The sequence below is a fragment of the Papilio machaon genome, chromosome 8 (assembly GCF_912999745.1).
Source record: "Papilio machaon chromosome 8, ilPapMach1.1, whole genome shotgun sequence".
Classification (NCBI taxonomy): Eukaryota; Metazoa; Arthropoda; class Insecta; order Lepidoptera; family Papilionidae; genus Papilio; species Papilio machaon.
The window spans coordinates 5,022,862-5,044,129 of record NC_059993.1 but is presented as its reverse complement, the minus strand read 5'-3'; the positions used below and the strand labels follow the sequence as shown (position 1 = coordinate 5,044,129).

Sequence of the window (21,268 nt, the reverse complement as noted above, 5' to 3'; positions counted from 1 at the left end):
TAAAGAATGTATAAACTCCCACATATCTTTAAAGTGAATACAATGGTTATAATTTATCGGTTACATCCAAAATATTTGCTAAATAAATACTAGATAATGGTATTACGTTCACTAGACTAAGAAATGATAACATAGTCACGAACTACTTATGTGAGAGATGTACTAAATTAGTGTGTCCATAAAAAAAATTAGTTTAATTCAACTTAGAAAACAAAGTGCGCAAGAAAATAATTCTTTTTGCAACTACGAGAAACTCGAACTCATTTAAAATGTATAAGCGCGTTAGGAAGTGAAATAAGAACGTGGAAGGAAACGTGAAAGCGCATCAGAGGGTGCGCAGTAACATTTTCTGGGCCTATAAAGGCTCGGGTAAGCCCGCCCCTACTCACAACTTACCCGGACCTCGCCGCAACAGCCCCTACTAGCAACCCTCGACGATTTACGAAACTTTTGCTAACATAGTGGAGTGAAGTTGTCGAACTCTATCAAAATGCGAGTAATACTTTACGCACTGGCGATGGTTGCAGCCTGCGATGTTATAACTGGCCTGTATTTACCGGTAAGTTATTTTGATTAAAGTAATTATCTATCCAAAAATATTCCGATTCTTAAAAAATATTTTATTTTATGTTTTACGAATTATTCGTTTGAACTCTTTTTTTTTTTAATTTATACTTTTGGTTCGTAATTATAACAAAAAAAAAATTATTACTTAATTTAGATTTATAAAAATCTTAACGAAAACTATAAATCCTAACACAGTATTCCACTTAATAAGTCGTTAATTTCCAATTTTTTTTATTAACCACGTATATATACATAATCTTAATGTCAGCAACTCTTGAAACCAAGAGATTACGACTTTTTTATATACAGTTTCGTACCGTTTCACTGATGTGTAATTTTTGATTTTAAGACAAAAGTTGAATTACACTATACTATACTTATTTACAAGACGTTTAAGTACCATTTTATTGTTCCAAATGTTCGAACAAAAAACGCATGTTATATTATTACAATAGGCGTCTTGCTCACAGGATTTAAATATGTTTTTATTTCTAATAATAAAACACACTTCCCGAAAGCGATCAAATATACAACGCATATTTATCGGAACAATATTTGGCAAATTATACACAATGATCGCAATAAAATTTTCATGACACAATGCATAATTTTTTTTATTGTAATCATATCAGCAACATATAAATTCAATCACATCGCTGTAATATTAGAAGCAATAAAATAGGTTTTTTAATTTTAATTTTAAAATTACATTCGTGAATGTGATATTAAATTGAGACAAATTTTTAATATTTTTTTCCTGTAAGTACTAATATTAGATATTTTCTAATAGGTCTAAAAAATTGAATTTATTTAAACCCACGTGGGGCCGACTCCCATGATGTGTTTGGTTTTCGGTTTCATTGACCAACTATTTTCTGATTTATAACTAATGCTTGCCCGTGATTTCGTCAGCTCGGAAATAGAAAAACTACTAAGCAACGTCTTATAGAACAATCAAACCAAACCAAATATCATGATTCTGAGTTTACGGGAAGTGCCCTGTAGGTTTTGGTTCCCTTGAGAGTGACAAAAATTTGCAGCATAAACTGCTATATTTTTGCATTGCGTTGTCTTAGAAGTTTGATTTTATGACACCTCTAAGAGACAGTAGATCTGAGTATTTGGTTATAATTCCAGCTTGATACCTCCACGCGTTTCTGAAAAAAAGATCCTATAAGGGATACGCTTTTTTCCTTTCGAGGTACAAAACCCTAAAAATTGACAATGAGGAAATGGAAGAGTTAAATGCTTCTAATTTTCTTTACTTCGACTTTATGAAATTCTTATTTAGTAATGATATTAAGTTAATAAAACTAATTTAGCTGGTGAAAATGATAACAGAAATCACGTAAAGTAGAAAAAGATCTTTTCTCTTGTGTCTTAAACATATTAAGTCTACAATACGCGCTTAAAACTCAAGTAACAAGCCAACTACCACCAATATGAACATCTGTATTTATTTATAATTATATCTTTTTAATTTTTTCTTTTATGAATTGTAATATAAATGCAATCCGCTCTTAAATCCGCCCATTTTAATGTAGTCAGACCTATGGAATTCATGAAAAAATTTAAATTATAGAAGTATGATAAAATTAAAAACAATTAATTTCTTCCTTTGAGATTTTAACACGTCACAGCTTTTAAATCAGACATTATTGTAAGGTTTGATTAAGACAAACAATTCTAATAAAATGATATACCATAAAGTTGTAGTTACTCTTATATAAACAATATCGCAAAGTAAACAAGATCATATCTCCGCAAGAGATAAAAATTGAATTCTTTCAATGCAATGAACATTAAAAGTACTCTCAACAGTTTTTTTGTTTTCTCCATTTAAATGTTATTATATTTTAAAAAGGGGCTTTTAATATCGTTTTATATTGTAACATATGAAAAATACTAACAATGCATGTTACCTAAGAATACTCGCGAAATAGACACGTTGCGTTTCGTTCGATGCTTTCACAGCAATTATTCAGAGAGCTAGTAGAAAAGACTTTATAACTTGTTGCTGGCCGATGCGAAATAGCATAGAAGAGTTAATCTCTAATTTGATATGTATACTTTGATACTTGTGATTACTATTTTTTAACAAATGATAATTAAATAATTGAAATGAATGAACTAAATAAAAATATTCTTCAGAACTTTTACCCAACTAAAACACATCATATTTAAAAAAATAGTTGAGTAATAATTGCAGGTTTTCGGAGAAATTAAAATAATTAACCGATAAAATTATAAGTCCGTATTTTTTTATATTTTACTATACTTAAACATATTTATAAATACCAATATTTTTTAAATATCGAACATGCTTAATTTAATTACATATGTAAATGTTACTTTCGTCACAGACGTGTTAATTCTCGATAAAGTACAGTAAGTGTTAGCGCCACACTAACCTTCAACTTAATTAACAACTTTTTAATTTAGCTCGTAGCTTAATTATTTTTGGGTTGTATATATAAATACTATCATAAATGTGAGATTAAGTTGTCATCACGTGTTTATATCTCGTTTTATACGTTTCTAACATATATAGTACGCGACTGCCTTATAATGTTCTTGATTACATATATGCCTTATTGACGTGGGGTGTTGCTGTTTTTTTTTGCCTTAATTTCTATGAACGGCTACTACTGATCTTGTCTACTTGAAAAACAAATCATATTATTAAGAGAGAAAAAAATAGAGAATTAAAGAAAAAAAAAATTTTACACTAGTTTTTCGGCTGTGGAAACCCACGGCTAGAAACGATCTTTAATATCGTATAAACCTTAACATACGTAAGTTTCTCAAACTTTGATTAAAAAAGTTTTTTTTAACTACTGCTGTTTTTTTCGAGTTTAACAATTAAAACTTACTTTCCCCTCAAGAAACCTTACAAAATGTTATGAACACAAAACTTGGTGGGAGTCTTAGCTGGTTACTGGTATTCGATGTAAACATCTGCCGAAGAAGGAACGAAAACATTCTGAACTTTGACTGACTTTAATATTAATTTCGAAGTTTACATAATTTTTATTTAACTAGTTAAGAATATTCAGAGAAATTAATATATTTGAATTACAAAATTACATATATTTAGTATACTTGTCTTTTTATAATAATAATCTTACTAATATAATACATACTATGATGTACTACGCTTATTTGTGTGATTTATTTCTAAATTTGGTTTGTACGACCATCTATTTTAAAAGAAAAATAAAGTTTGTAGTCCGAGCTAAATGGAAAACAAAGAAGAATGTTTGTTGTTTCATTAGATTGCTTTTACTATGGACCGAAGCGTATGACGGACATTGATATTTTTATACTAAGGCCCTGTAAAATATAGAAACTTGTAGACGTTTAATACATACTAAAACAACGCTTAGTAACTTTTTCATATAAGGAACGTCCTTAGATCAACAAAGACTGAGTGTGGCAGTTAAATAGTTATTTGTTAAGTTTATTAAAAAAAGATGGTTTCAAAGTTTTAAATATTACATACATGCTTGTCATTTTTGTATATCGTCAAAACCTTAATATTAAAGCAATGTAATATACATTGACGTAAAAATTTCCTTTCATCCCAGCACTTATTTTCAATTTGATAATATTACGAGGGACACAAACTACATTATCAAAGGACTGTATGTTTTAATAAAGTCCCTACTTACCACAAATTATATTTTATTACATTTTAAGCGCCTTTGTTGAAGATAATTATATAGGTATTTTATTTGCACCTTAAATGATTTATTATTTATAATAAATTATTTTAAATATGTGAAATCGTTTCAAATATTTATACTTAAATATCTTTATGTCTTATTTTGCACACTTCTATCTAAGTACATAAAAAGCTAAAAATTTGGGTTTTCCGTTATTTTTATGAGATATGGCACTATGAAAGAAAGATTACCTGATGATAAGTGCTGTCGTATTCAATATTTAAAAACAAATAAATATAACAATATATTATATGTGTCTATTTTAAGGTAATAGCTAACCAAACTTGACAAAAGTTAGGAAACAAATATGTCAAGCGTTATAAGTTAGTTTTAATATAAAATAATAAGAATAACAGCATTTTCCACAGTTAGCGAGCAATCTTAAATTGTTTCCTTTAGAATCTAAGTCTTTTATACGCCCATCACGTATTATGGCGGGATGATTGCGGTCGTTACATTTCAAATCACTCAGCACTCGGAATAAAATCTGATGAAAGGACTTACAGGCTTGATAAAGGCCAGCTTGAGTAAACATATAATCAGCAGCACAAGATCACAATTATTTAATTTTACCCCACGGCCTAACGAGGAAGCATTTTGAAATGTCGACATCTACGCATTTTCGTTGGATGTGTCGATGTATCAATGTGGAAGAGGTGTGTTACGACTATGCCAAATTGAAATCAGTAATATCCGTCTACCTCTCCCGGCTACTCTTATTTGTTATTTCTAAGGATATTTCTTAAACTAATTCGACTTTGTGTCCTTTGATGGCCATATAGGGAGAATATAGTTTATGTTTAACTAGCGGTCGACCGCGACTTAGTTAGCGCAGATATTTTAAAAAGTAGCCGACAATATGCCCGCGTGCATCACCTACCTTCTCGTCAAAATTGGTTCTGTCGTTCCGAAAAATACCCGAAACAAACGCAGCCTTGCAGACTGACTGATCGACAGACAATAATTTTACAAATTGGTTTTTCGTTATCGGTCAACGCAATGTATTCGAATTTCATTTTGTTCAGTATGGATTTGAAGGAATAACACTAAAGAACTGTTTAAGCGACTGCAGTTAATTGTTAGGAACTTCGTTAACTTCTGTGTTGTACTAAGTATTTATTTTTCTAAACTGGAAGGAAATATTTTCCTCGTTTAATACAGTAGTATTGGGGGAGTATTTCATACGTTCGACATGTCACATAATGCTTGTAAAGGTTATTTATGTCCTTTAGCATTGACGGGTGGTCGGCGCAGACCCGTGGGTGTCAGCCTACTTACATCGTCGTAAATATGTCTGAAGCACACCCTAAAGTATGAAACCTCTTAAATGTATTCCTGACATTTATTAACTAAACGTGACTTAGCTATATTGGCTTTTTTATCCAAAAGTGGTATAGTTTCTGCTGAACGATGTGTATAAAGACTATTTCTAAAGTACCTAGACACGTTATTTTATTTACATTACTAGCTGTCGCCTGCGAGTCCGTCCGCGCGCAGTTAAAAAAAAAATGAAAAAAAGATGTTGGCCGATTCTCAGACCTACTAAATATGCTCACAAAATTTCATGAGTATCGGTCAAGCCGTTTCGGAGGAGTACGGTGACGAAAACTGTGACACGAGAATTTTATATATTAGATTATGTGGCAAAGGCACAAGTGGGCACCTGAATTTGCCGAAATGGCCAAGCAACCTCTGCCCATAAACATCCGCAATTTAAGATACATTGCCTACCTTTAATCGACGGAGGAGGAATCGGCCAGAAAATTAATATTTCCTTTTTCTATGCATCCACTCCTTCCTCAAATGTCCATCCTTCCCATAATTTTCTTATAAGAAAATGACGGGAAAGAGGAATAAAATTAGGCCTCCGGAACGCAAATTCATCAGACGAAACGTGGAATAACTTCCACTTCACGCATATCTTCTGTGTGGTCGAGTCGGCCCATTTGAGCAACATATATTGTTGTTTCTGGCGTCTACCACTGTTACCCGCCTGCTTTTTTCTTTCTAAAATAAGATCTTATCATTCAATAATAGACTTAAACTTACTTCGTCTTAATATGAAAGTATATAAATAACATATTTAAAGTTTCTTAGATTAAGATGTTAACTTTTATCAAAATATTATTTGCTTATTTTCCCGTCTACTGAATGTCAGGAAAACGCCGAAAGAATATATAAATAGGCAATCTATTGGTGAGAAGATCGTAATATGATTAGTATGCAATGAAGATAGATCAAGTTGCTTAATACCTAAGCTATACAAAAATGCGTCTAGAAATGTTAGAAAATGACTATAACGAGTCACTGGATGCCTTGGGAATTTGTCACTTATATAATTAGGTTTTGTCTCATATACGTAAATAGTATCATTTTTTATCCATTGGTCATCGTTAGCAATCCTCATTTTACTGTTGGATACAAATAGTTTCAATATCATCGATAGCAACTCTTATTTCTCTTCCTCCATTTTCACCTAAGAGAATACATAGTCACTTGCTCTATTTAAATTTTGCTTCTATTTTCTTCTCTAGAATTCTATAATAATACATCATTAATGCCTTAAAAGCACACAAAATAAAATAGTTTACCTAACAAATTTCTAAAAATTAGTTCACGCGTCATAGTATCACGTATGATGAAGCATAGAAATTATCTAAGTGTACATCCTAAATCGGCCCCGGGTAGGGGATAGGGGGTAAGGGTATTTAATTTTCGAAACTTCTTATTTATTTTTGACGAACAATTTATAGAATTTATAGAAAAATAAAATATGACAGCATAATACTAAGTAAAAATAAAATCTTACAATGGACAAATATTGACAATACAATATTAACACAAAATAAATCCTACATCGTATTTGTTAAGGAAAATCACGTAAACCTGTCAATAACAACATCGTTACGGATAATAATTGAATCAGTATACTCTTTTATTACTACGTTGGAAAGAAAATTGCTAAGACGTTTTCACAAGAGATAATAAATGATAATTACAACGCATCTAGACAATGCCTATATATATCTCATAGATTGAGCTCAAAAAATACAGAAATAATGGAACATAATTCTAACAGTGCATTTTAATATCAGCTAAGCTTTTTTCTAAAGCATTAAGAAGGTAATTTTATAGTAAGCTTGGTACCACCTAAATGTCAAAGTGAAGTGTGTAAGTTTTAAACTTTAGAATAGATTTTATGCAGTAGTTAGAGAATGCTGGAGGTAAATTTACTCGAGAAGTGCTCGTATACCACTCGACTTACCGGAACTGATGAGTTAACGAACTGTCGACTCGTATCTAAATAAGTGACCGTTGAAATTGTTTATAAACTTCCGCTCTAAACAGCATGTTTGCTTACTGAACTTACCACTTGGTACTTCCAATTAAGGCACTTAATGTATGGGTACACTAAATGCAAATTAAGTTATGTATATGTTTTCTTTAATAAAATTATTAATATTGTCTCTTATCATCAATCTAATTCTCTGTGTATAAACGAGATTTATAAAATATATTAGAATATTCTGTTTTAAAATATGTATTTATTTTACAAATACTTAGTACAATCTTCTTATGCTGAGTAAAAACATATGTTATACATAAACACGGCAAAATGATACTGACAAAATATTTAGTATCGTATTGAGATTAAAATACAACATTATGAATAACGTTTTCTTTTCAGGGTATGGACTACCCCGTGATAAACAATGACAAAGAGTTGTCATGGTTCCCGAGAGTACGCCGCATGCCCGAGCCAAATCATCGTGTGATCAACCCCTCTGATGGTAAGCACTTACGTAAAAAATAATAGATGTAACTTGACTAACTTGACTAGTAAATTATTTCAATAAAGAGTATAGATTTTAAATGTGTTAAACTGATCTGACCATAAATTAAAACTAAATTACCTTCTGTTAAGATCAAAAAGTTACAAAAGATTCTTGTCGGACTGTAGCAGTCTGATCTTGTCTTTTCTTTTGTGTCGTTTTCTGCTCCTATGATTTTTAGGTTCTATGTACGTGTTAGTCATGCCTCTCTTGTCAGACCATATGAGTTACATAATGTTTACGTAGTACGTTTGTACTATAAACAACAACATTATGTATATTGACTGTCATTATATGAAAGGTAGACCCTAATATTCAACCTTACAACCAACTCACGAACTACTACTTAAGTACAATGTGAAATAATTAATATTTAAAAATGTTGAATATGTATGTATTACACGTATTCGGTATATCATTTCAATAAGTGCGGGTTTAATATTTGTTTAATCTCTTTACGCTCATGAACATGTATATTAGGGAAGTATCACATTACATATTCAGTTATATGTTTACTCTCCCTAATTTGAGACCGTACCTTCGTCTCCAATTCTGTTAACTATGATAGTGTTCTCATAACTCTGAGTGTAATTTTGGTTAAAGGTCGCTTTAAAATTATGCTAAGCCAGCAAATTTAAAATTTTCCGGGCAGTTTTTTTTTCCATTTTTTATATATACTTATAGTTATTATTTTACAGCCAGTTATTATTTATTTTACCATAAAATAATAAATATTAAATGAAATAAGTAAAAATTAATGATCCTCAATAAATTTACATCTATGTGATTATTACCTATAATTAACTTTAACGTCTGTATTCAATTAGTGCACACTTTAACAGTTTGTTTTTCTTTAGATTGTTTCCTCGTGACATCAGATGAAGGGGAAATATTTTTCAAGTCGGCGTCAGATGAACCTTCTGTGTGCGGTATCTACATGATAGCCGACCCGGACAAGAAGATACAAGTCACTTTCAACTATCTGGACGTACCTTGTGAAAATGGTGGACTGGTTGCGGTAATATTACTTTTATATTTTAATTAAAATTACTCTTTATTTCTTTATATCATACTTACTATCACACCCTCGGTTATTTAGATGTCGTATTCAGAGTCGTTTACTTATTAAGGGTTTAAATTGGTATTCAAAAATAATTTCGGTTTTACAAAGCAAGTGAACACAAAGTCACAACTTGTTGAGGTGAATATAATTCAGTTAATTTCCTCGCAGATTTCAAACGTGTATATCATTTGTGTATATACTTGGGGTAGGCTCCGATCCCCTCGGTGGGGACGTATAGTGAGCTGATGATGATGATGATGATGATGATGATATCATTTATCATTATGCCACCAATCTGTTTTTTTAATCAAAAATAAATTCAATTATGACGACCTCTTTTATCGTTCTAAAGGTCAAAATATGAGTCAATAATAAAATATTAATAGAGTATATATTCCAGTGGGTGGACGGCTGGGAACTCAATGGGCAACTGTGGCCGGCGGACGACTGGAATGATGAGCGCCTTGTGGAGTCCTGTGACAAACGACCGCAGCAAAAGCTGACATCAAGCCAGAACGCCGCACTCATACAGTACAGGGTACCTGCCAAGGGTAAAGGATTCGCCGTCACCGTGCACCACTTGAAGAATTCCAAACGTAAGTATAAGAATATTCAAACTCGTGAAACATAAAAATGGCTACATTCACGTAAACTTAATACGATGTAAGCTTCGACTAAAATCGAGCCCGTCAAGGTTTTATACATATAGGACTAGTTCTAGCCGCTCGCTTTTTTCTCCGCTTACCCTTCGAGTAATTTTAACAAGAGATCTAGTATCAAACAGCCCATAATAATGGTCGACGAACTTATACTTACTTCAGAATTTCTTTTTAGCTTTTCAACTTACAGTATATATAATGTATCTAACCATCATTGGTAATTAAGCACAGCTTAAGAAGATTAAGTTATTTACTAATTTTTGATTACCAAAAACAAATTTACTATTTACCTCCTTTAGTTCATTTGACGCTTTATAAGTACAAATTATTAGTCATTGAGTATAGAATATATTTAGTTTTTGCAGTCTTATTAAATTCGTATGATAGAGTTTGATAAATGTTCAAGTCTATTTATACCTCTTAAAATTAGTCTTTATAAATATATACTTCATATATATACTGGTAAGATTTTAAGTTGTACGATTACAGGATATTAAAATACTCACAATAGCTTTGTACCTTTGATGTTTTAGAAACATGTTTTGTTATATTTTTATATTACTTTCAAGATGAAAACTAATATGTTTCTGAAGGAAACAAAATTCATGCTGTGAATAGATTTTTTGCTCTGTTGATGTTAGCATAGTGTATGTTTCTAATAACTTAGTACGAATGAAAAGGTATAGCAAATTCAATCGCGCGTTAACAATATTTCAATGTTATTTTGGAATGTGTATTCATTTTTCATCTCGTCGCTTCCATGTTTTTACATGGCTACCCTCGAGATAAATTTCACCATCCGATGGCCACTGAAACGATATTTTCTTACCCAACATATTTGAATTACACGATATATTTCAGGAAACAAGTGTTATCTTTATAAATTTATTTTAAACAATATAATTTATTAATTCGTCCATTCTATTTTTTAATCTATTTGGGGTGGGTTAGGGTAGATTTTAGCTTGCCATCAAATTTGCAAATGTTCTATTTCGATTACTGTTAGTATGCTGACGTAAATTGAAAGTACAGCGTTAATTTAATAAATAGACCTACTAACGCATCAGAAAGGAAAAAAGAAGGAGAGAGAAAGAGAGAACATATATATAAAAAAACAGAAAAATAAAAGTTTTTTTTTCAGCTTGCAACATAATGGTATTCGAACCGAACGGTGTGTACACTCTCCGCAATCACGGTGAAGCCGGCAATTGCTCCGTCTTGGCGATAGCACCCTCCACCGTAGGAGTGTTGTCCCTCGATGTTGGACAGACCATTAAGAGTAGCCCGCTGAACCTTGAGACTGGGACTATTCATTTCGTAAGTCCTATTTTTTTATTTACTTAATATATTTGAATTTTACGGTTTTAATTACATTGGTTGCTTGTAACTTCTTTTTGATTTTTACCAAAAATACCTTTATATGATCAACTTTATGACACAGAATAATACTTACATTTTTTTAAAGAAAAATTATGAATTTAATGCAAATGCATGCCTAATACCTTTATCTCTAACTAGCTGTCGCCCGCAACTGCGATCGACCTTAAAAAAATTAACAAGTAGCAGACTATTTTCTATATCTGTGCTAAATTTCATCAACAACCGTTGAGCCGTTCCGGAGATACCTTCAAACAAACATCCATCCATACATTTAAACTTTTACATTTATAATATTAGAAATAATAGCGATGGTAATTCTGTGTAAATTTCCATAATTATTTTCCAACAAATTTTCATTAAGTTCCGCGCATCAACGGGCTTATCCGCCCAATTAATCTTGTTAATTTTGTGGGAAGCGCTACAGTTAATATACAAATTTACAAAATACTTTATGTCAATAACAATTCAATTAGATTTATTTGAACAAAATAATTACTTCGAAACTTTAACTAAACATGTTTATTTTATATGATCTGTATTCCTAATTATTGGTAGAAAACACGGATTATATAATCTTAGCTTACTTCTAACTTAATATTATAAATGCGAATGTTTGTATAGGTGGATGTTTGTTAGAAGGTATCTTCGGAACGGCTTCATGAATTTAGTTAAAATTTGACATAGATGTTAAACATATCCTGGCAGAGCACATAGGCTACTAATTAAGGTTTTTTTAATTCAGCGCGGACGGAGTCGCTGGCGACAACTAGTCAAGAATAGTTTTTGATAGATTTAAAAACGAAGTAAATAAATTCTTTAATTTAATTAAGTTTTTATATTATGTACCTGAAGTAAATATGGTAGTTTAGGTGGAGAGAACTCAAAGTGAACGTTCGTATATATCCATAAAATTTATGATATAATAAAAAAAGCCATGATAAAAGAGCCTTAATCGAGAACAATATTTAAATTCATTGATGTACAATATATGTACGTGATAAACACAAAAATATTTGAGAAAGTATTTATTTGAATCATTTTTTTAAAGCATTAAATCTTTAAACATTTTTAGCGATTTATTTTCAGTCCTTATAAACCAATATATCAATAAATAAGTTAATAAAATTAGTTGACGCAAGCGACCGAGACCTATCGCGGTCGACGTTAAATTTAATAAACCTTTCATGAACCCTTTGCCTTTTAGCTTATCGCTCTTTATTTTATATTCATATAGATTCCACTAAACTAATTGTAGCATCGTTCATTTAATTGAGATTGTACAGAGATCTTCTTAGTATTTTAATCTAGATTATGTTATAGATTATATGTAATGCCTAAATTAAATAAAGGAACTACAAATTCCATATACTGCTATCATTAGATTATTCCAATTTTTTTTAGTTAATTTGTAAAAATTGTGTATTGTGAAATAATGATGTAACTAAATATACAATTAAGCGAAAGAAATATTAAAGTTCCGAAAATATTATTTAATGTACGACTTTAAGTGAAAAGTGTGCAGTTTGACTATGGTTAAAGTAAATACACTTTGGATTGGAACGAAAATTATGAATAACTAGCTTTTACCCGCGACTCCGTCCGCGCGGAATAAAAAAATGCACACAAGATAAAAAAGTTCCTGTGTCCGTCTCCTTGTTCTAAGCTACCTCCCCATCAATTTCAGCTAAATCAGTTCAACCGATCTTGAGTTATAAATAGTGTAACTAACACGACTTTCTTTTATATATATATAAGATTTCCAACCAAAACCATTATAATATTCGTCACACTATCGTGCATGAATTTTTTAAAGTTTCTACGCCATTATAACGCTGAAAGTTGAAGATAAGCTTTGTAATATGTTTGCTTGGAAGTTCAACACCCGCTATCAGCGGCTGCGCTCTGACCTAATTCACACTTTGAATAATATAATGCTTTACAAAAAACGTAAGTGAAATTCTTTAGATAGTTGAGTAAACAACATTCACTCAATTAATTTAAAAATGGATGATGTTTATTTCGTAGATAGAAGTTTACCGTCAATTTCCACTGCTGAAACAACTGTATACAATATATTGTTATCTCTATTTTTACATGTTAAGTATTGCGGTAGTGGAAACCCGCAGTTAGTATCAAACCAAGTACATTTTAATTGTTGATATAGCAAACGCAGTTTTGAGTAGATTTTTAAAATAACTTTTTTCAATCCGATCATAATTTATACCTCTTACGACTATTCCACTCCTATGCTTAATACGTACGAATTTGTGAAATCAACTAGAGTGTAATTAAAGCTGCCAGTTATCACGGCAAAATCTATCCACTTAGCGACCCTCGCCACTTTACTTTGTTCTAAATGTCGTGAACTAGTTAGCTTGCACGACAGATAGCGTCATCTAATGTGGGTGGCTGAACGAACAATAACACTTGCTAAGTTGTAGATTTTAGTTGGAACAAACGAAGCAAATTCGCGCGTTTTGTATTCTCAAAACAATGTATTAAGAACAAAACTTCTTTTGCCATATTTTGACTACACCATCACTTAACATAGAATGGGATCGTGGTCTAGCTAACTTATTAAAAAAATATATAGAACTTGATTTTTAAGTTGTATTTTTTAATTTTAGCTATATTGTATTCCTTATTTCTGTTATGATTTAGTCTTAAGTGAATACTAGAAATAATCAAATAAAATTAGGTAGAGTTTATTGTCTAGACACAAAAATAAGTCTACCAATAAAAAACTCTCTTAAAAATTAACTCGTAGATCATGAGCTCGTATAGATTGAAAAAGAGTCTCAATTTTGATTGATCCCTATGCGTCTGATGTCCCGATGAATATTTATGTGTTTAAATTTGCACTAAAAGCGTTCGTCCCTCGATAACTTCGCATTTTTGTAGTAGCATTTTTAACGTACAAATTAATTTCCCAGCCGTAAAATAAATTTGGTCTCGTATGTATTTAATAAAATTCACACAGCAAAGAAAAGTAAATTTGACTACATTCAGGTGAAAGTTTATCTTTCTGATCTTTGATTAAGGAAAAAGGTAAAACAAAAAGAACCGCGGTGTTTTATAATATACATGTACTTAAATATAATTTATATTTTCTTTATCATTAACATTTCTTTGAAAATAATTCAATATTTCTTCTTAATATAACATGTCACTTTGGCTTTAACTTTGTGATTACCGGGTGTTTATTCTTTATTACTTTAGCTTCATTTCGTTTGATACTTATAATTATTTATAAGTAATTTTGTGAGCGTTTCTTAAGAAAAAGCTTTTCTGATTCGAAATCATTGTCCCAATTCTAAAGTTATATCAATATTATTGACGTTTCATTTAGGTTCCAGCACGGTAAGTACATGAGGCAATAATTTTCGGAGAATGTTAACTGGAGAGAAGAACTTTCCACGATCCAATATGCTATTGCTCACAACACAGGTAATAAATGAACTTTCCACGATCCAATATGCTATTGCTCACAACACAGATTATATGATATTTTAATAATGACTGTAACTGAATGTAATGTCCTCAGATAAGGTTGGCTTCGTTCCAAAATATGTACTTTCTCAAAACCAAACTCTCATTAGGAAAATAACGAACATAAATGGTAACCGACAACCTTAATATGGTATCTAAAATGACATTATTTACGTTTCCGTTTTAAAATTAAATCGTTGGTAATTTGAAAAAACTAAGTAATAATTTGTTTATTTTATTGGGTAATTAATTTGCAAATTACTTGTTTAGTGCAAGAAGCGGGGTCTAACTGACTACGTGGACATCGGCGGCTCTTCCGGCCTCGACTACACGAACATGGAGGTGATCGATAGTATCTGCGGACTCGACTCTGTTGCAGGTAAAGTACACTAAGCCACGTTTTTGCACTGTTTAGCAAAACCACCAGTATTGTTGCCTTAGTTTCTTTAAGAAGAATGAGGTTCATGGGATATTTTTAATTAAAGTGTACCAAATTTATATATAATCTATAAACTTATAAATTCCCCGCCCCCAAGTTTACAAATCCTAGATAGTACATAATCAAGATAGATTTTTGTACTTAATACCTAATTTGTTCCATGTTTCCATGGTATGAAATTTGAATCGACAGTCTGAAGAGTCATCTACAAAGTAATTTTAAATCTTTACGGACTGATGCTTGAACTAAGGATCTGTCGGGATCAACTTGATAAGGCAGATGTCAATAGACGTGATGACGTGTACGATGATTGATGATAAAAATCCTACACAGCTGCAAAATTGCTTTTCTTTGTGATACTTATTGGTTGGTCGTCAAAAGAGTTAATACAGAGTTAAGTTAAAACATTTTTTTATATCCGCTTTACTTCAATTTCATTGAATTGTGGTAAAATTCAATTTACTTATAAAAACATTCTTTATAGAAAACTGAAAGTTAAGTTTCAAAGTGTCCACTTCTTTTAAAGATAAGATTTAATATTTTTTCTTCGCTTCGAGGAATAAATGTGATTAATTTAATATTCTATTACACATTTTCATAACGAATTAACTATATTTATATTTTTACATACATGGTAAAAAACATTAATAATTTACCTTGTATGATATTATCTCGATAGATAAACGAAGATTTTCTTGTTGCAAATAACCGATATATCCGAATGCAAACAATAGTTCCCGAATTACAATAGGAGTTGAGTACATTATCAAAAGAATATCGGATATTGATCGTAACATACGACTTACGTTACAGGTCAACTACCCGCTTTCATCGTCTGCGAGAGTACCGTCGTCCGTTTGGTGTCCAGTGGCCTGTACAAAAACTCCGTGACAATCGCCTTTAGTCCTTTGGTCCTTGAACATATCGAAGACGCCGATATGATCTGCGTTCCAAGCGTAAAAAAATAAAATTTTATTAAAAGCTCTCTGTACACAGTTTCATAATACGAAATGTAACGTAACAATGGTTCCGTGTACTGATGTAATTTTAGGCTTTCGTGTGGTTTTAATGTCTTGATGTAGTAAATAAAAAAAATAAAAAAAAAAACATATGAAATACATAAAAAACATATAAATTATTATTATTATAGTAACTCAGTGCATTTCGATATGACTTTTATAACAAAAATAATGACAGTTATCTAAGTTTTCGTTAATGTTTTTTTTAATATGTGTAACTGTACGAGTACGTAAATTAATCTTCAGCTCGACGTATACGTGTATTTCTAGTCAAAATATTTATGTGAACATCTGTACTAAGATAACCCGAACCAATAAATATAATCTTTACTCTTCCTATTGATGTTTTATTTCATGAAACCTCTTCTGAATTCCCAGAGTATAATTTTTGTATGAAGCGAAAGTAGTTTTTACAGAGTCACATAACATAGACAAATATGGATATTGTTTGGTTTTCATCGAAGCAAGTTTCATTTATCTTTATTAAAGAAAGTAATATGTGTGAGTATTATTTAAATAAGAAATAATCCTCTATTGGTATTAACAGATACAATTTCAAAATGGCGACTTTTAATGGAGACAACAAACGACATCTTGTAGTAAAAAATCTTAACCACAAAATACTACAGCTTAGACACTACTTAAAATAACGCTAGATGGCAGCAGTTTAAAGAAAGTATTCAACCATTTTCGGTAATTTTCCTTAGATTTAAAAATATCGGGTGCAATTTTGAAATAGAAAGGTAATGAGAAAGTGAAACGAACAATTTCATTTACAATTTTATTCAGGATAGAGATAATAATAATAAATATTTAAAGCAAATTATCAACTAATGTCTAACAATATTTGGATAAAAATATTCCTTTTTCAACAGATAAACAAACTTTACTGGGACTGTACAAACGAATTTAAAAAATGACTTATTTCTGTTCGGTTATCTATTAATTTAATATTTTATTTCTATTTAGAAACAACGTGTAAACTATGGGTATCAAGTTGTATTTCAAAGCATGCCTTCAAATTTATATACGGCGCGACATTCAAAGTATTAAACGATTCCTTTCATAAAAGTTAATGTATTCATTTTCCATTTACTGCCAATAGAAAATACACAATTCTCTAAAACACCTATTTATCGATATGTTTCGTTTGATCGCGAAAAAAGCTTGCCCTTACTCTAAGAAGTGATCGGTTACAACACCATTTGGATACAAAATATAAAACGGATATATTGTCCAATGTCAAACGCATTTCTGTTTTTTTTAATCTCAATAAGGTAAAATGAATAAGTGCACACCGATATACATTATTTAGCACCTAATTTAAAGCAGTGTCTACATTTTACGTTCAAATTTCGCACATCATACTGCAAGCGTTTCACAAATAACATTGAACAATTACTTTTCTAACGAAGTTCGAGTTATACGCTCTACTGCATTATACACCTAATGTATAGTGCTTTCATACATTCAAACTTTACAGCTGCTCAGAATTTCTCACGAAGCGCTGCGAACAAATGCGTGAGCTTGGCTGCTTTTTTCCAGTGGGCTCTCATCGAATAGACCTGCATATACTTGCTCACAGCTAACTACGAGCATCCGTAAAGTTTGAATTATATAATACAGATTAGACAAATATATTTTACTAATAAGTATTTATTGTGTAACATTTATTAATTAATAATTTACTATTACTGTAACATTTAGTTATTCTGAGTATGCAGATATAAATCTTGAATTTCAGCTATGCAGTTTCTTAACAACGCTCTGTTTGTGTTCAAAATAAAATTTACAGCTTAAATTTAATTAACAATATTAGACATTTATACAAATAATCTAATATCGATCACATTCAATCTATGTATTTAAATTATTCTAAACACTAATCTATATATTATGGCATAGTATATTAAAATCAGCTTTTCTAACTGTTATTATTTTTATTTTACAACATAAAAATTTAAACGTTACAGGAAAAATCATGGATCCGTTTAGATATTAAATTGTTAACACTCGTTAGGCCAGTATTAAAGAAAATACGAAAACGAGAACATTTAAGTCATTCAAGCTCAAATGAAAAATATAAAGCCAAGCGGTCTGTTGTAGTATTGTCTATTTTTTTTTTAAAAGATGATTGTTAACATTTTTTTGAGATCTCATTACAAGATTCGACAGTTCTAGAAATGTGAATAAATAATATCCCTTGTCGATTTGGAACTTTTTTGTCGGAAATACAATAGTAATTAAATTCCTAAAGTAATGTTAGTAACATATTACGATATCAATTGTCTTCTTTTGTTTTCTTATAATAAATGTATTTCGATTAAAATTTCTCAAATTTAATCAATCAACAACATTTCAATCAAATTAGTTTTTTTACTGTGTCAGTTATATCTCATAGTTTGAGCTTCGGTTAAATTTTAATTCTAAATTAAGTTCATTCAACATTAACTTAAGATTTTTAACTTTACCTATGGCTTACTATACCTTACTCGTATATTTTCTACTAAATTAATACTTGAAAATACTTATAAAAACGTTAATCAAAGCATTTCAATTATAAACATTTAATGCAGTGAATATTTCAACAAAAGATGCATTTATTATATTAATTTAACAACATTGAGATAATTCAAATAAACTAACGTAGCATTCACAACTACAAAATAAATACAACAGAACACTATTCAATAAAGTGTTAATATTAGGATTACCTTAACGAATATTTTTTACATGTCACTTTAGGCTAATTAAAGCTATCCCATACAACTTCTCAAATTGTGCTAAATCCAATGAAGCTAGTGTTTGTGCAGTACCTACATTACATAATGGCTAATTCGCAGACATACTATGCTAACCATCAGTTGTTTTTGTGAAGTTGTTAATATGTTATAGTGGATTTCGACTGGTATGTCATAAGTGCTATGACATTGAAACATATTGATGTCTCCGTTTTTACAATGAGAATGATAGGAACGACACTGTGCTTTCACACAAATGTTTCGAAGATGGAAACACTTAGTTGGGACTTTCTCGTTATTCGATACCTCGGATTTGCATATATCATGGCTTTGGTTTGTTCGTTATATCGCTCTTGGATAGTAATTGACAATCTCATCAATATTAAAATATATATATAGTCATAAGACGATTTTTACATAAAGCAAATTGCTTGCAACATTACATACAACCTAGATGGGAATAATCAATCAATGAATTAAATCTTACAATTTATTTATGTAAAGGACCAAGTCAAAAGTCAACATTAATAAAGTTGTAAAAGTTAAAGTAAAGTTACATTACTATGCGATAGCCGTTTGTCCACCAAAGTCGTCACCGTCACATCAACGAGAACGAGTTGACGGTGCCGAGGTAGCGACGATACATTTACTATAGCGACTTGTCCACCGCACACTCGTCACCCGGCGCCGTCATCCCGGCCGCCGATATTTTGTGTAGATCGACGCTACCGCTTGAACGGTGCAGAGATTATGACAGGCCGATGTATCAGCATTACAAAACAGTAGTAAACGAACAAGTATATCTCCACCTCGCCGGCGCCGTCACGTTTACTTTGTCGTGTACGGTTTTTTTATTTTTATTATTAGTGTGTATATTTAAGGATGATTAGTTTGACAAGAAATCACTGAACCACCGAGATTGTCGATGTGGACAAACGACCGTCGTCACGTCATTTTGATATCGGACAGAAATCAGCTCGTGACGGTGCCAGTCACGGTGTTAATGGACAAACGGCCAATGGCTAATAATATTCAAGTTTAGAACAATGTTTTTGTAGATGAAGTTATAACGTTTACGTAACGATTTATTGGAATATATTGAAACAAATTTATAATTTGAAATTAGTGCGCATAAGTGTCTTTCGTGTATACATAAATTAGTCGAAAATTCTTCATAAATTCTTACATTAATATTCAATACTCCTATTACACATAGCTTTTACTTACATACATGCATAGAAAAATCCTATTTAGTGTTCAAAATTTCGTGAACTATTCATAAGAAGGGATTATTTACAAAATATATATAATATTATATTTGATCATAGTCATAAGAATGTGGATTTCATAAGAATTTCAAGTGGTACGATATAGCGCCCTAATCACAAACAGTCATAATATACATATATACTGGTAAAAATTTCCTAAAATCTAAATACTTTCTTTATAATATATAATTCTAAAGTCACTATTTTAAAGATATGTATCGTTTGCTATAAGCAGAGGCACACATTGATATGTATTGTGATTCACGTCAAACAGTCGATTCTAACAACGCAGTACCAAACAAAGCCGACCTACAAACATTTGTCTAACTTACACAAAAACTACACATCAAATACTCAATATATACTGATACAATGCATTAAAATAGATAGACATTCAATAAAAATAAATCAGATCTCATAGGTCAACATTATAAATAAGGTATAAAGAATATTCGAAGACAGTTTGAAGACGAGAAAGTAAAGTAAAAATGAAGGGACTTCTAAAGGTTTCCGTATAGGAACATAGTGAAAGCAATTTTCATAGTTACAAAGAATAGCTCGCATTTCACCTTTAATACAAAGAGATGGAACATCTCTTTATTTGCAAACAATCTTTATTTAAACAAAACTTATGTGGTCAATCCGATTCTATTCAGAGGTATGTATATATTTCTGTACCAATTCAGATGTCCTTCAAACAGTTTCCACTCCTTACGTAATATTACACCAAAACATTGATTCGACTTTCTAAAATCGTTTTACGAACGTCTCTTTCCATATCAGTCTCACTATCTTGTACACTTTACACTGTCACCAAAACTTAGCATATGCAAACCAATTAAATAAACAATGCAACTTATCTTATAAAAATATATGAATTATAAAACATCGAGGTGGCAATCATTAACGTTAAACTACGAAGTACTAAAGAAAACACAATTGCCCGTCGTACTAAATAAGCGACTAACTTAGCAAAACGCAACGGGACGAAATCAGTAGTTGAAGCTATTGGGCTTCTGCACAATTTATCAAGCGTTATGAATTGGTCGCTAGATCAAATAGTCGCGTTTGTCGTTCAACTAAGA

General features: G+C 31.0%; 1 protein-coding gene across 1 annotated transcript; it reads left to right on the top strand.

The window, feature by feature from the left end:
• The first annotated feature begins 188 nt into the window (after window positions 1-188).
• Window positions 189-16,175, top strand: LOC106718394 (corticotropin-releasing factor-binding protein). The gene is made up of 7 exons (XM_045679004.1): window positions 189-559; window positions 7,981-8,083; window positions 8,983-9,143; window positions 9,589-9,784; window positions 10,989-11,164; window positions 14,987-15,095; window positions 15,969-16,175. The coding sequence occupies exons 1-7, from the start codon at window positions 491-493 to the stop codon at window positions 16,121-16,123; spliced, it is 969 nt and encodes a 322-aa protein (XP_045534960.1). The 5' UTR covers window positions 189-490; the 3' UTR covers window positions 16,124-16,175.
• The last annotated feature ends 5,093 nt before the right edge of the window (window positions 16,176-21,268 follow it).

What these genes read in the sequence shown, in the direction of transcription:
- LOC106718394 (XM_045679004.1), top strand. Translation starts at nt 491, where the DNA reads ATGCGAGTAATACTTTACGCACTGGCGATGGTTGCAGCCTGCGATGTT. An exon ending in TAACTGGCCTGTATTTACCG is followed by an intron (nt 560 to 7,980) that starts GTAAGTTATTTT and finishes TTTTCTTTTCAG; the next exon opens with GGTATGGACTACCCCGTGAT. An exon ending in AGACTGGGACTATTCATTTC is followed by an intron (nt 11,165 to 14,986) that starts GTAAGTCCTATT and finishes TTACTTGTTTAG; the next exon opens with TGCAAGAAGCGGGGTCTAAC.